The 12,006-nt window shown below is 37.7% G+C and overlaps 1 protein-coding gene across 4 annotated transcripts in view; it reads left to right on the top strand.

Annotated features, from left to right (window-relative positions):
* RB1 (RB transcriptional corepressor 1) overlaps positions 1-12,006 on the top strand; it is a 92,775-nt gene that overhangs the window by 15,316 nt on the left and 65,453 nt on the right. For all 4 annotated transcript variants that reach the window (XM_054070541.1, XM_054070516.1, XM_054070533.1 and 1 more), the window contains exons 3-7: positions 5,772-5,884; positions 7,903-8,037; positions 9,284-9,322; positions 9,944-10,011; positions 11,425-11,535. In XM_054070541.1, coding sequence (XP_053926516.1) covers positions 5,772-5,884; positions 7,903-8,037; positions 9,284-9,322; positions 9,944-10,011; positions 11,425-11,535 — 466 coding nt within the window. The remainder of the gene's footprint in view (positions 1-5,771; positions 5,885-7,902; positions 8,038-9,283; positions 9,323-9,943; positions 10,012-11,424; positions 11,536-12,006) is intronic.

The raw sequence follows: 12,006 nt of genomic DNA, 5'->3' as shown, positions 1-12,006 counted from the left end.
GACTAAATTGGAACCAAACTTCTGCAAAGAGAGTTGAAGTGATTTAGGAAATTGATAGAAATTGGAGTCTGATATGGAACCTTGAGGCATAGGGTCTGATGTCCTTCAACCTCATCATCCCAACTTGCTGTAATATGTGGTGCGTGGGTAGGAACTTCATTTTTTTCTTTGTGCATAGCGCTATTTGGGAAATGTGGCCTGTTCTCCTGCTGCTGTACTCAGCTGTTCAGACTCATGGATTCATGAGTTATTTTTATCAAGGGTCTGTTTAACCTGCTATTAAAAAACCCTCTAATTGTGAAAGATCTGCAGTCTGCATAGTTAATCCTTCCTAGTTTAACTTTCTTTGCCCAGGATTCCTCTCACACCCCCCCCCCCCCGCCCCCAAGTGTTGCACTAATCTGTTCCTGTGTTACCATTCAAGCCAATGGTGATTATTCTGTACACCAGGGACATGAGAAAGTATTGTTGCTGCTTTTTTCCTCCCCTGCCTCTGCAAGTCTAGCATCTGAGGATATTTGTCATATTCTGAGCGGCAGATTTAGACTAGACATAAGAAAGAATTTCTTCACTATGAGAGTGGTGAGGCACTGGCACAGGTTGTCCAGGAAAGCTGTGGATGCCCCATTCCTGGAGTTGTTCAAGGCCAGGCTGGATGGAGCTTGGGGCAGCCTGGTCTGATGGGAGGTGTCCCTGCCCATGGCAGGGGGATTGGAACTAGATGATCTTTAAGGTCCCTTCCAACACTAACTAGTCTATGATTCTATTCCCTTGTTTCTAATTGCTCATCTTAGGTTCTGAAATTATTTTCAGCTGATGGCTTGCACTGGTATGCAGATACTGCTGAGCACTTGATTTGCACAAGAGTTGAACTGTGTTCTTAGTGATGAAAACTTAATTAAAAGTTGAACTATAGCTTAAGTGGAGGAATGAAGTAATGAGTTCTTAAATACAGCAAGGTTGCTCTATATAGACCAAAAAATTTAGTGATCTGCAGGTCAGGTATTCCCAATTCATAAAATTTCATATTCAAATTAAATAATTTCCTTTTTGTTGTATTTTTTTGTGAAAAAGAAAACATTGTAGTTGGTAAACCACCTCATCCTCATGTGAAAGGGCATGCAGAGGCTTCTTGCTTTCGGCAAAAGCGTGAAGCACTTATGAGCTAATAAAGCCTTTTCTATCTAGAGCTTTGTCTGTTATTTATAGAACTGCATCTAAACTGAGCCTGAATCCACTGAAGCTTTGGGTGGTTGAACAAAATTGCAGATATTTTAGAATCCTCTGTTATTAAACAAAACCCAAAGATTTACTGAAAGTCCTGAAGAAAATGAATCATCACCTTGGACTCTTGCTCACGATATTCAGTATTTCAGTAGCGGATGCATTGCATGTATGTGTTGTGCCCTTTCTCTTTAAAAGCATATCTAACTGGCATGCAGTTTCTTTTTTTACTCATCTTCTGCGCAGCCTGGGGAAAGATTGATGTTCCCTCCAGTCTTGGGGGCACTTTTCCACTGACTTCCATTACTTTTAGCAAGTATTATATATGAGTTTGATTTAATCGGTTGAGAACTTAAAGCAGTCTTCCAATCCAGACAATGCCCAACAGAAAATTTAAAACTGTTATTGCTGAAAAATGGACAATCGAAACTTTCTTTGCATGGAACTTCTTATATGTGTAGACAGTGGGTACAGCATTCACTTTCAGAATTTTTTTTCTAGGATATTTTTCCCATAAGTTCTGATCAGTTCTCTGTTGTGAATGCTTCTTGTTTCCTTTTCCCTGCCATCTTCCTCCCCTTTAATCATAAATATGCCCATGAATCTACCTAGTTCTGTGTATTGATTAGGACGTGGTGGCTTCGGTCTTAGTAAGCCAACAAGTTCCACATCTTACCCTTCAAAAATTAGGCTTTTGGTATTTACCATGTGACATCCTGTATCCCATGTCATCCAAGCACCTATTTGCATGTACTGCCTTTTACACATCAATTGGTGTTTCTATTCCTGGATCACTTCTGTAGGCTATCATCAAAGCTGTTATCAGTGATGACAGGATAATCAACATCTCTGACTGCGAACTAGAACTGAGACTTCCTCTGGCCATCTCGTCATGACTGGTTTAGCACTGGAGAACGTCTCGAGATAGAGAAACTATTTCTGTTAGTGCCTTTAACACCTTGTAATAACATCTGGAAAGAAGAGAGACAAGGATCTCATTTCACAATAGTTCATTATGAGCATTTTAAGCCTATGATTCCGCTGGGTTGTTTTCACTGGATTTAGGCAAACTGATCTGCTAAAAAATACATTAAATAGTAGTACTAGTAAGTCTAGAATGAGAGAAAAATATTTTGGAAGATTTTGTAAGATTTTCATATCTTTTCCTGCAGAAGACTGCATTGGTTCAGCAAAACTGACCTACGTTGACCAAAGGTATAGCGCAGTCCCCCCAAATCCTAAATTAAAAAAAGAAAAATCTGTAGACTACTCGGTGTTAAGTAATCTTTGAGTTAGTGATTGGTAGGCTTTGATTAATGACAAGTTAAAATAAGGTCACTGGAATTCATCGTATTGGAAACGACTGACAGCCAAAGACAAATGCTGAGCTGTTGTCCTGCCTGTTTTCTGTAGTGGTGCTGTATCAACAAAGGTCTTGAGTCAGACTGCGGTCAAAAAGAAAACCCTCAGAAATGAATTGCTGGCTGTGAATTTGTCTTGTGTCCATTCCCATGCCCCGAAGTCCATCTGGGATGAATCATCTGGCTTTGGTTGTAAACAAACCATTAATTTGTTTCATAGCATTGGCTCCCCTGGAGTTATGACACTGACATAATAGTCAAACGGAGTGATGCTGCTGGATTTTTGTTCTGTGTTCATCTTTAACTCATTCGTATAGACATGAACTTGAAAGATGTTTGGGAGGAAAGGGGTATGAGGAGAAGAATACTTGAGAGTCTGACTTGCCGGCAAGACCTCCTCCTATCTCTTCTCCTCTTCTGCAATCCTACATTTATAGTTTACGTATTAAAATCACTAAAATCTTCATGCGTGAGTATGGGCAGATAATCTTATTTCTCAGGAAACAGGAGTTCACCTGTGTCTTTGGGTGTTGTGACTAGGATAGTCCCAGTCTGGTGATGTTTCATGTTTTCCTCTCCTCCCTCATTCAGTTGATGTTAAGAGGTGGGCATGAGTAGGTGTTGCTCACCTTTTCGTTGCTACTAGAAAAAACAAAAGCACAATCTATTCGTTTGTCCTGGGTTCTGTGTAATTTTTTTGTTAGGCCAGCAGCCTTCCAACATCTGTCTGGTTGAGGAGAAGGTGCCCAAAGCATCCTGTAATGCCAGCAGTGGATAGGAGGATAGTTCTGATATTAGAGTTTGACTCACCATAGTAGTTTGAATCTAGTGGATCATTAGGCTGCCTCCTGTTTACCCCAAAACATACTGAATAAGGAGTTTAAAGATTGTTCTTGCTAAATCAGACCTCACTCTTATCAAATAAGCCATTGTTAGAGCCTTCAAGCATTCATCCTCCCAAAGGAGAGCTAAGCTTACTAGGAGAGCTAGGCTTGTTTGGATAGGCAGCAAACCACCACTTCCTAGCGCTTGGCCCTCCTGCCCTACAAGATGTTGTATTTACAGAACAGCATCACAGTCAGAGTTTGGAGGAGTGTGAAGTAAAGGGAACTTACTTGTTAAATGAGGTCAACCGACTCCAGTGGCTGTGGTGTCCTTGATAAGTGGTCATCCTCCTTCTTGGTAGGTCACTAGCTAGCCCGAGCCTTCAAAATTTAACATTTTACCCTAGATGCATTAATGCAGGAGAATACACCTTCCTATCCAGAGTACAAGATTTTGTTCTTATGTGCCTTATCTCATTGTACTTGTCAGCAAAGGATTCTTGAGACTGACTGAAATGGTGGGAGCACATCTCTTAGCAAAGCCTTTCTTCTATGCAAACCCTTGGGAGCATTTTTTTTGCCTAATCTTTAGGTTGCTGGTGTTATATGATGGCGTATAACATATCTAAAATGTGAGGGTTTCCAGTAAACAAAGAGGCAGTAAGTATTTGGTATTAATATCCATTCTGGTGCGTATCATCAAATGCACCTCGGTCTGTTTATAGCTTCCTTCAAAATAATCTTCTGTTATCCAAGGTGTCGTGATTGATAGCAATGCTCAAATAGGAATGCATGAAGAAAGTACTAACTTAGATAATGGACAGATACCATCTTGTTGAAGGTGGCTGGTTACTTCAGCTTTCAAGCCTGTACTATAATTCTTCTCAATTGCACAAACCAATGAAACTTTTTATTCTTTGTAAAAGCTCACAGCCAGTCTTCATGGATGTATAAACACTGTAAACACTGGTCCCAAGAAAGAAGCAGCGCAGTTGCAAAAAAATAATAATATATATAATTGTTGGCAGTGTTAGTGAAGTTTTTGTACTGTTTATGTGCAGAGCAGGCTATTTGTCATGGTTACAGTGCTGAGAAAGCGAGGACACAAGCAGGTGCTGAGGATGCAGAGCTTTTCAGGGTAGTTTTGGAAGACTGTAAGATGAAGGAAGCCTGGTCTGGTGCGCTCTTATTCTTGTTGCCTTTTGGGAGCGTTTCCTAGAGTGAACTGGCCCTTGTGGCTCACACTGGTGTTGTTTGAGAGGCAGGTAGGTGGAGGGACAGGCCAGGGAGTGGGTGACAACTCTAAGCAGCATGGAGGAGCAGGAGTTCGGTGTTTCAGCTTATTCACTCTTTGTGGTTTGTTTCAACTCTGTCCTCTAACACATTTGACCTAGAGCTGCTGAGAGACGTGCTCAAACTGTTCCTTTGCTGAAGCAGCTGTGAACCTCAGTAGCATTGGAGATTTATTTTTGGGGTTGCCAAGTCCTCAATGAGTTTTTTACGAGTTTGCTGTTCTAGGAGCTTTCAGAGCTGCACCTACGCTTAATTCCTTTCTCAAAATAGCCTTGTTTCCAAAATCTATGGTACTACTTGCTTGAGTTTTTTTCTTCACTGCTTCTACGAAACATACTTCCTCAAAGGTTTTCTGTGGAGATGCTATTCTGGTGGAAGACAGCTGGAATCGTCACTGATACCCTCTGGCTCCAAGTGACTAGCTTGTGAACCATGTGAACTCCATGTGAACGGCATGTCTGTCATTGTAGGATGGCTTTTCTTTGTTGAAGAGTGATAGGTTTCAGCTTGTGCCTTACTTCTAAGGTCTGTCTTTCACCACTTCAGTGCAGGTGTATGGTAGGAAAATGCCTAAAGGTGCTTGTTACTGTCACACTTTACTAAACAAAGAGGTGGGTTTGTGGTTCTGCTGTGACAAGCGGTTAAGACCTAGCTAGAGAATAAAGTTCACACTATTTATTGCCTGTCCTTGTAATGATTTCATACTTATTTCTAATGACTTCTCTCCCGATTCCTTTATCTTCAATGTCTTGTTATGCTCAAAAATAATTGTAGTTTGCATAAACATTCCATGGAACTAAAGGTTCTGTTTTGAAGCTTTACTGAATTGCATGGGTTAAATTTATCTTGTACTGTTACTCCTACTGTTGAAGTACTTGGTCTTTCATTTGTAGTGTAAAACTTGTAACGGTTTTCAGTTATCAAATGAATGACTGTGCTAGTCAAATGTTTGCTTGAGGATGTTCTGTTTTACTGTTTCTAATCTAGTTTGGCCAATTTAATGTCTTCCATGAATCACCCGCTTTTATTGCACACTAAAAATAAAAACTGTATTCTCTTTTTCTAAAAGGCTTATAACAAAAAGAAAAAGGAAACATGGGGAGTCTGTATCTTTATTGTAGCAATTGATCTGGATGAAATGACATTCACTTTCACAGAGCTTCTGAAAAGTATAAGCATAAGGTAAGTGAATTTAAGCGTGTGAATTTAGATTTCAACAATTAACTTGTCACACTTTACTAAAGAGAATGTTTTTAAAGCATTGAGAATCTCTGCTTATCAGTCTAGTTGATTTTAAAGTGAAGGTTACATATGGGAATTCTGAATATTTTGGTAAACTAGGAGTTTTGCTCCTATTGCTCCTTTATTTTAGTTAAGGGAGCAATGAAGCTTGTTTGATTCAACTGCAATTGGCTTTGATTGCATCTCACAGCTGATTCTTGTTTAACCTGAAGTGTTATCAATTTAACCTTGGTGTAAATTAACACTTAAAATATTTTCCTTTCTTTTCCTATATTAAGTTTTTTCTATAAACCTTTTTTTCCCAACATTAGGCTTATGCTAAATCAATAAGTAAAAAAAAAAAGTTACTTTTCAAATAGTTTGCCAGAATGCTGCTCTCTTTCAAACATTTTAGTGCAAGTCTAAACTTTGTACATTTGTACATTCTTTTTGCTAGAGGATTGTTACTGTTATTGTATATTTACTAAGTTCATAATACAGAAATTAAAATTATAGGATAGTATCTACTTTTAAGATAAATTTAGGTGGCAACAGCAATAGGTGTATACCCCTATCCCTATCTATAAGTTTAGATTAGTCTAAGCAAAGGATTCCAGTGCCATCTGCTTAATAACTGTGCTGTGTATTGAAAGCATGTGTTCCTTTTGAGTGCTCTAGAGCAGGAAACTAAGGCAGAACTGCTGAGCAGATCGTGGTGGTAACCCTAGGCTTGGGGTTAAATATCCTTTTCTTGGAAGTCAGCAGTTGTGATTAGACTTCTCCATGCTGCGCCTGCCTCGCATTGTCTCTCAAAACAGTAGTCAGGCCCTGTGCTTTGACTTACAACTGTTCAGTCTTGACTGAGTTGGAAGAACGTGGGTGAAATCTAATTGCATGTGTGCAGTGATGTTCAGCCCATTCCACCTGAGTACAGACCAACTTGTGCTGCGAACTGAAAGAGGCTTTTTCATTTGGGGTTTCAGAGAGTAATCTATTATTCTGCTGCTTTTTATTTTGGCAATACTCAATTGCTTGTTAGCTGACAAAAAGCCTAAGGCTATAAGGTCAATATAGCAGAGATTTCTACCAGTCATCGTATCCTCTAGAGCCACACAGATAGATTGGAAAGATTTTTCATTCCGTGGTAAAAGAATTCCCAAATGAACTTCTGATGGGCTTTATAATTCTGTATTTTTAATCTGACGAAGATCAAAAATAAATCTCTCAGAATCCAATATTCTGATAAAGAATAAAAATGTATTTGATAAAGTTAAGTATATTTGGTAGCTTCCTCCTCAGTTTTTCTTCCTCCTCAATTTTTAGCATCTGCTCATTTTGGTTGTGCACGAAACAGAATGCTTTCTTGATGGCTGTAATATTAAATGGATGAATAGGGAAAACTTTCATCCCCTGTGTAATGGTATTTTCATAGGTTGGGGCTGTCCTTGCCCCCAGTACCTGTTGAAAGACTTGGAGTTCCGTATAATTCAATGCATTCATCTCAGTTTTCATTCCCAGGTCTCTCTTTAGTGTATGTTGACCCAAAGCTCATCTTAGAGCAGTAAGAAAATTTCTGAAGTTGAGCTTTTAACTAAAACAGAAGAGTCAAGATATCTGTGTTGGGCATTACTGGGAGAGCAAGGATGAAAGACGTGTCTAGTTAGCCAGTTCTGACTTCCTAAGATATCAGTGCTAGCCAAGAAAATTCTCTTTATGTAGTAGCGCCCATATCACAAGAAGCCTGTGCTATCAAGTTAAACAGTTTTCCTACATCTGGAAAATGTAAAGGTGACATATAGGGCTCAAGGTAAGTGAGTAGTGTTTTCCAAAGCAACGTCCTCAGTCACTGCTAGTTGTAGTAAGAATATGCTGGAGTCCTGTGAAATTAGACAGAGGAGTTAGGTGGGGTTTTTAAAGAGCGGTTGCATGATGCTCGTTCCCAGTTATGATAATCTGGCTTCTTTTTTCCTTTTTTACAGTGTATGCACTTTTTTTCAGTTTCTGAAAGAGGTGGATGTTAACATGGATACTGTAAGCACTAAAGTTGATAGCACTGTATCAAGGCTGAAAAAGAAATATGATGTATTACTTGCACTATACCACAAGTTTGAAAGGTAACACACATTTTTAATTTTGAAATTATGAATTCTTTATGGCTGTTAACATTCAAGTATTTAGATTTTTCAAACTGTGTATTAGGAGAGCCCATTTAAACTCTCGTGTGCTAATATTTACAGAACAGTGAAATGAAACTGCTTACACATATTGAATAAACATACCTTACATTTTACTCTGTAACTATTATAATGCTTTGTTAAACAATCCCCTTGTTGCAGTACAAACAATGGTAAGAGCAGCTTGAGCAGCTTAGCTGCTTGTCCCTTTGTTAAGCTTTTGCAAGTACAAGGTTAGGTTTATGATCCAGTGTTTTTTTTACTTTAAGGGACTTTCCATTTCTACCTGCAGGAGTTTGAGTCACTACAACGTATTGCCTCCTAAAGCACAAAAGACTTTCAAATATCCCTTAAGTGACCCTTGCAAGGGATAGCACGTCACCCCTTGGTAGTTCATAGAATCAAGGCACAAATATGATATAAAAGATGTTTGTCTTTTCAAAGTCAAATCAATCACACCATTAGCTTGCATAATGTGTACATTGCAATATTTTTGTAAGCTTAAAGCTTTAATGTTCCATGGAATTGTAAATAGTTTTACCGATTGCGACTCTTTTCTACTCTGTAAAAGTGTAATTGTGGATTTACACGAGCATGTTTTGGTTTTTGTCCATCCTCTAACTCTACTTGCTTACGTTTTCAAAACTTGAATTCCAGTAAGCATTTTTTCAAACAGAAGGATTTCAAATTTGTGGGTTTTCCCTGTCTGCTTTTTGAATGAACTGAATCTATTGAAATGACATGTACCTTGAATCACTAGGAAGAAACTTTATACAACAACAGTTGCAGTTGACACTACAGAAAGAGTAAAGGTTTTGAAACGTCCTTTTGTAGTGTTCTGCACAGCTGTAGCATGTATTTTGCTGTGTTTTACAAGCCACTGTGCAACAATGTGCAAACAAATCCTGTCTTCCTGGAAGAAAACAATAAGTTTTATTATACAGAATTAAAATTATTCCACTATGCGAGCTTTGACATAAGCATGCAAGCAACAGCATTATTTCAGCTCAGGCAGGACTTTAGTTGGTCTGTTGTTAACCTGTTATCTAAGAGTCAGCATTTCTTTTTGAGTTAGTATGATGTTTTGTTAACTGGTGGGTTTTTTTGCTAAGTTGAAGACAAAGATATTACATTGTTTTCAGGAAAGTGTTTAAAAATAGATTTTGTTTGTTTGTTTGTTTTCTAGGACTTGTGGCCTTATTTATCTTGAACAACCTAGTAGTGAGTAAGTTTGACTTTCCTAAATTGTTTGTCAAGATAAGTTGTAAAATGCGTCGGCATTTTATTTTTTTAACCAATGAAGATTGAGCTAAGTCATAGATGTCATGTTTCGTTTCGATGACTTGAAATTTCAGTGGGAGATGATGAAAGCTGCTGTTTGATCAATTCCCCCTTGAAGGGTTGCCACTCAGTGCTGGATGTCCCAGCATGATGGAAACGAGCATTTGGAGAGTGAGCTTCCTAATCACAGAAACAAATGAATGGATGAAAAGATGCCTTAGCAGCTTCCAGATGAGCTTGTGGGCCGGCTGAGCCTGGAGAGTAGGACATTAGTCAAGGGCATAAGAGAGAACAGCTCATAAGTGAATTATCCGTGTTCACTTTCTTTTCCAAGGATGACACAGATAGTTCCTGATTCTTGGATGGCTTTACAGAGAGTTAATTTTTTCAAATGTGTAGTCATAATTATGTAGGGAATGGGTGAAATTATTCATAGGCTTAACTCTATGGGAAATGTTGCATGTTGCTTTAAACTGTTCCATAGACTGAAGCATGTTTTCAGAAGCTACAGTTTAAATTATTACAGATCTGTTAAGGCAAAGACTTTATTTTTGTGTCTTAACAGGATTTCTGCTGAACTCAGTTCTGTATTAGTTCTAAAAAATTACTGGATTACTTTTTTGCTGGCAAAAGGTGAGTTTTGATTAGAAGATCGTTATTTTAATGAATATCAGAGCAAATGTTGGGGTGTTTTTCGCATGTCCAGTATGAGACTGACATCCGTTTTATACAGATGTCCATAGGCCCAGAACGTTTTGATTGTGTGGTTTTTGTAAGTTCTCAGTAATATTTCTTTCTATAAAATTTGGCTATTCTTTTAACTTCTATTACTTCCTGTATATATATATATATTTTTTTTTTTTACTCTGAAAGTTGGTATTCTGTATCTGAGTCTGTTCTGAGGCGCTTTACAATATTCCAGTATTTTCATAATGCATGATTATCCGAAAAGACTGGCAGGATTTTTTAATAAGTTTATGTATCATAAATGTATTAAAGTACATACATAAATAAGAGAATAATAATAAGATATATAAGTCCCAGAAATTATGTATACTACAGGTTTTTTTCTTGAAAAGTGTGAAATTCCAGTTAAGGCTGAGTGATTTAACAATTATAGTAGTCCATGGAATCCTATTTCATTGTACTGTTCCTGTGAAAAGAAATGAATTTTGCTTAATTGCTGCTTACTCTAGGTCTGTGTTATCAGCGAAGTGTATGCATCTCTGACATTGAAATCTGTTTTGGAACAGCTGATTTTCATAGAGCTTTTTCACTAGACTTTTCCAAGCATAACGTGGAACCCACACGATTTTTCTAGCTTACCTTTCCTTTGAGAATAAGGAAAGCTAAAATTTATCAGCAAATAGCTGAAGTCACACGAGACTTGGATGATGCCTGCTAATTCTGTTAAAATAAATACGAAAATTGCCCCTGTAAATAGAGCACAATAGTGGTCTGTAGCTGTTCTGAATTGCTGTTGACTTTCCAAATATTTGGTGGCAATGCATACTCTTGGAATGGCTCTGTAGATGTTCTCTGGCATGTGAATCATAATTTGGAAACAGCTAAAATAACGTGGTTTTAGTCGCCGTGCTAATGTTTGTGTGCCTCCTAGGTCATGTCATATAAATTTGACAGGCTGCGTATACGGTATGATAGCGAGTTTTGAATTTCTGTTCTCTATGAACTAGTAGCTCCTGCTTTCTAAATGCTTAGCAGCTTAGAGGTACGTGTAGGTAAGAGTCTACACAGTTACTCCGCTATTGTAGAATGAAAAAGAAGCCATAAAGGAGCACTGAGAGGTAGGGATTTTGTGCACAGTATATATTTATTTATGTGTATGCTATCTCTAAGGCATTAAACCTCTTAAGAAGCTTGAGTTTAAAATCTTTAAAGAACACTGACATCCTGTATAATGCTTTCTGGATTCTAGTTGCAGCGTTTTATTAAATGAACTTCCAAATCTTTATATTTTCAAAATCCCTTCTAAAGTGATGTCAAACATCTCACAAAGGTTTTCTTTACCTTTTTAAATGTTTGCAGGTAAAGTGTTGCAAATGGAAGATGACCTGGTGATTTCTTTCCAGTTGTTGCTGTGTGTCTTAGATTATTTTATCAAACTGTCACCTCCTGCTATGCTCAAGGAACCATACAGTAAGGATTTCCGGGTTTTGTTCACTGAAGTAGGAAGTAAATTGGTTTAAATTTCTATTGAGTCATGCTGATGTTCATTTATTAACATAATAAAACTTCTCCAAATGGATTTTTTTAATATTTTATTTCAGTTTAGATGATAGTAATTTTAAATTATCTGAATGTGGCAGTGTATTTAATATAATTTTTTTTTTCATTACTACAATCCATTTGCTGTGTCCTTTGCCAATACAAGTTTATCAGGGGCTTGTTAAAACGCCAATTTTACTTTGGTAAAAATTTACTTTCTGGGTAGATGATGACTGAGAACTGTAATTTAAGTTTAATTCCAGTTACAAAAGACAGATTGAGCTATGACGCTGATCAGCTATGACGCTGATATTTCATTGACGAATGTATGATAACAAATATACTGGACTATACAGACTTTTAAAATAAATATATGGTGCATACATAATGTAATTGCAGTGG

The sequence above is a fragment of the Cuculus canorus genome, chromosome 1 (genome assembly GCF_017976375.1).
Source record: "Cuculus canorus isolate bCucCan1 chromosome 1, bCucCan1.pri, whole genome shotgun sequence".
Taxonomy (NCBI): domain Eukaryota; kingdom Metazoa; phylum Chordata; class Aves; order Cuculiformes; family Cuculidae; genus Cuculus; species Cuculus canorus.
This window is presented reverse-complemented; position numbering and strand designations above follow the sequence as displayed.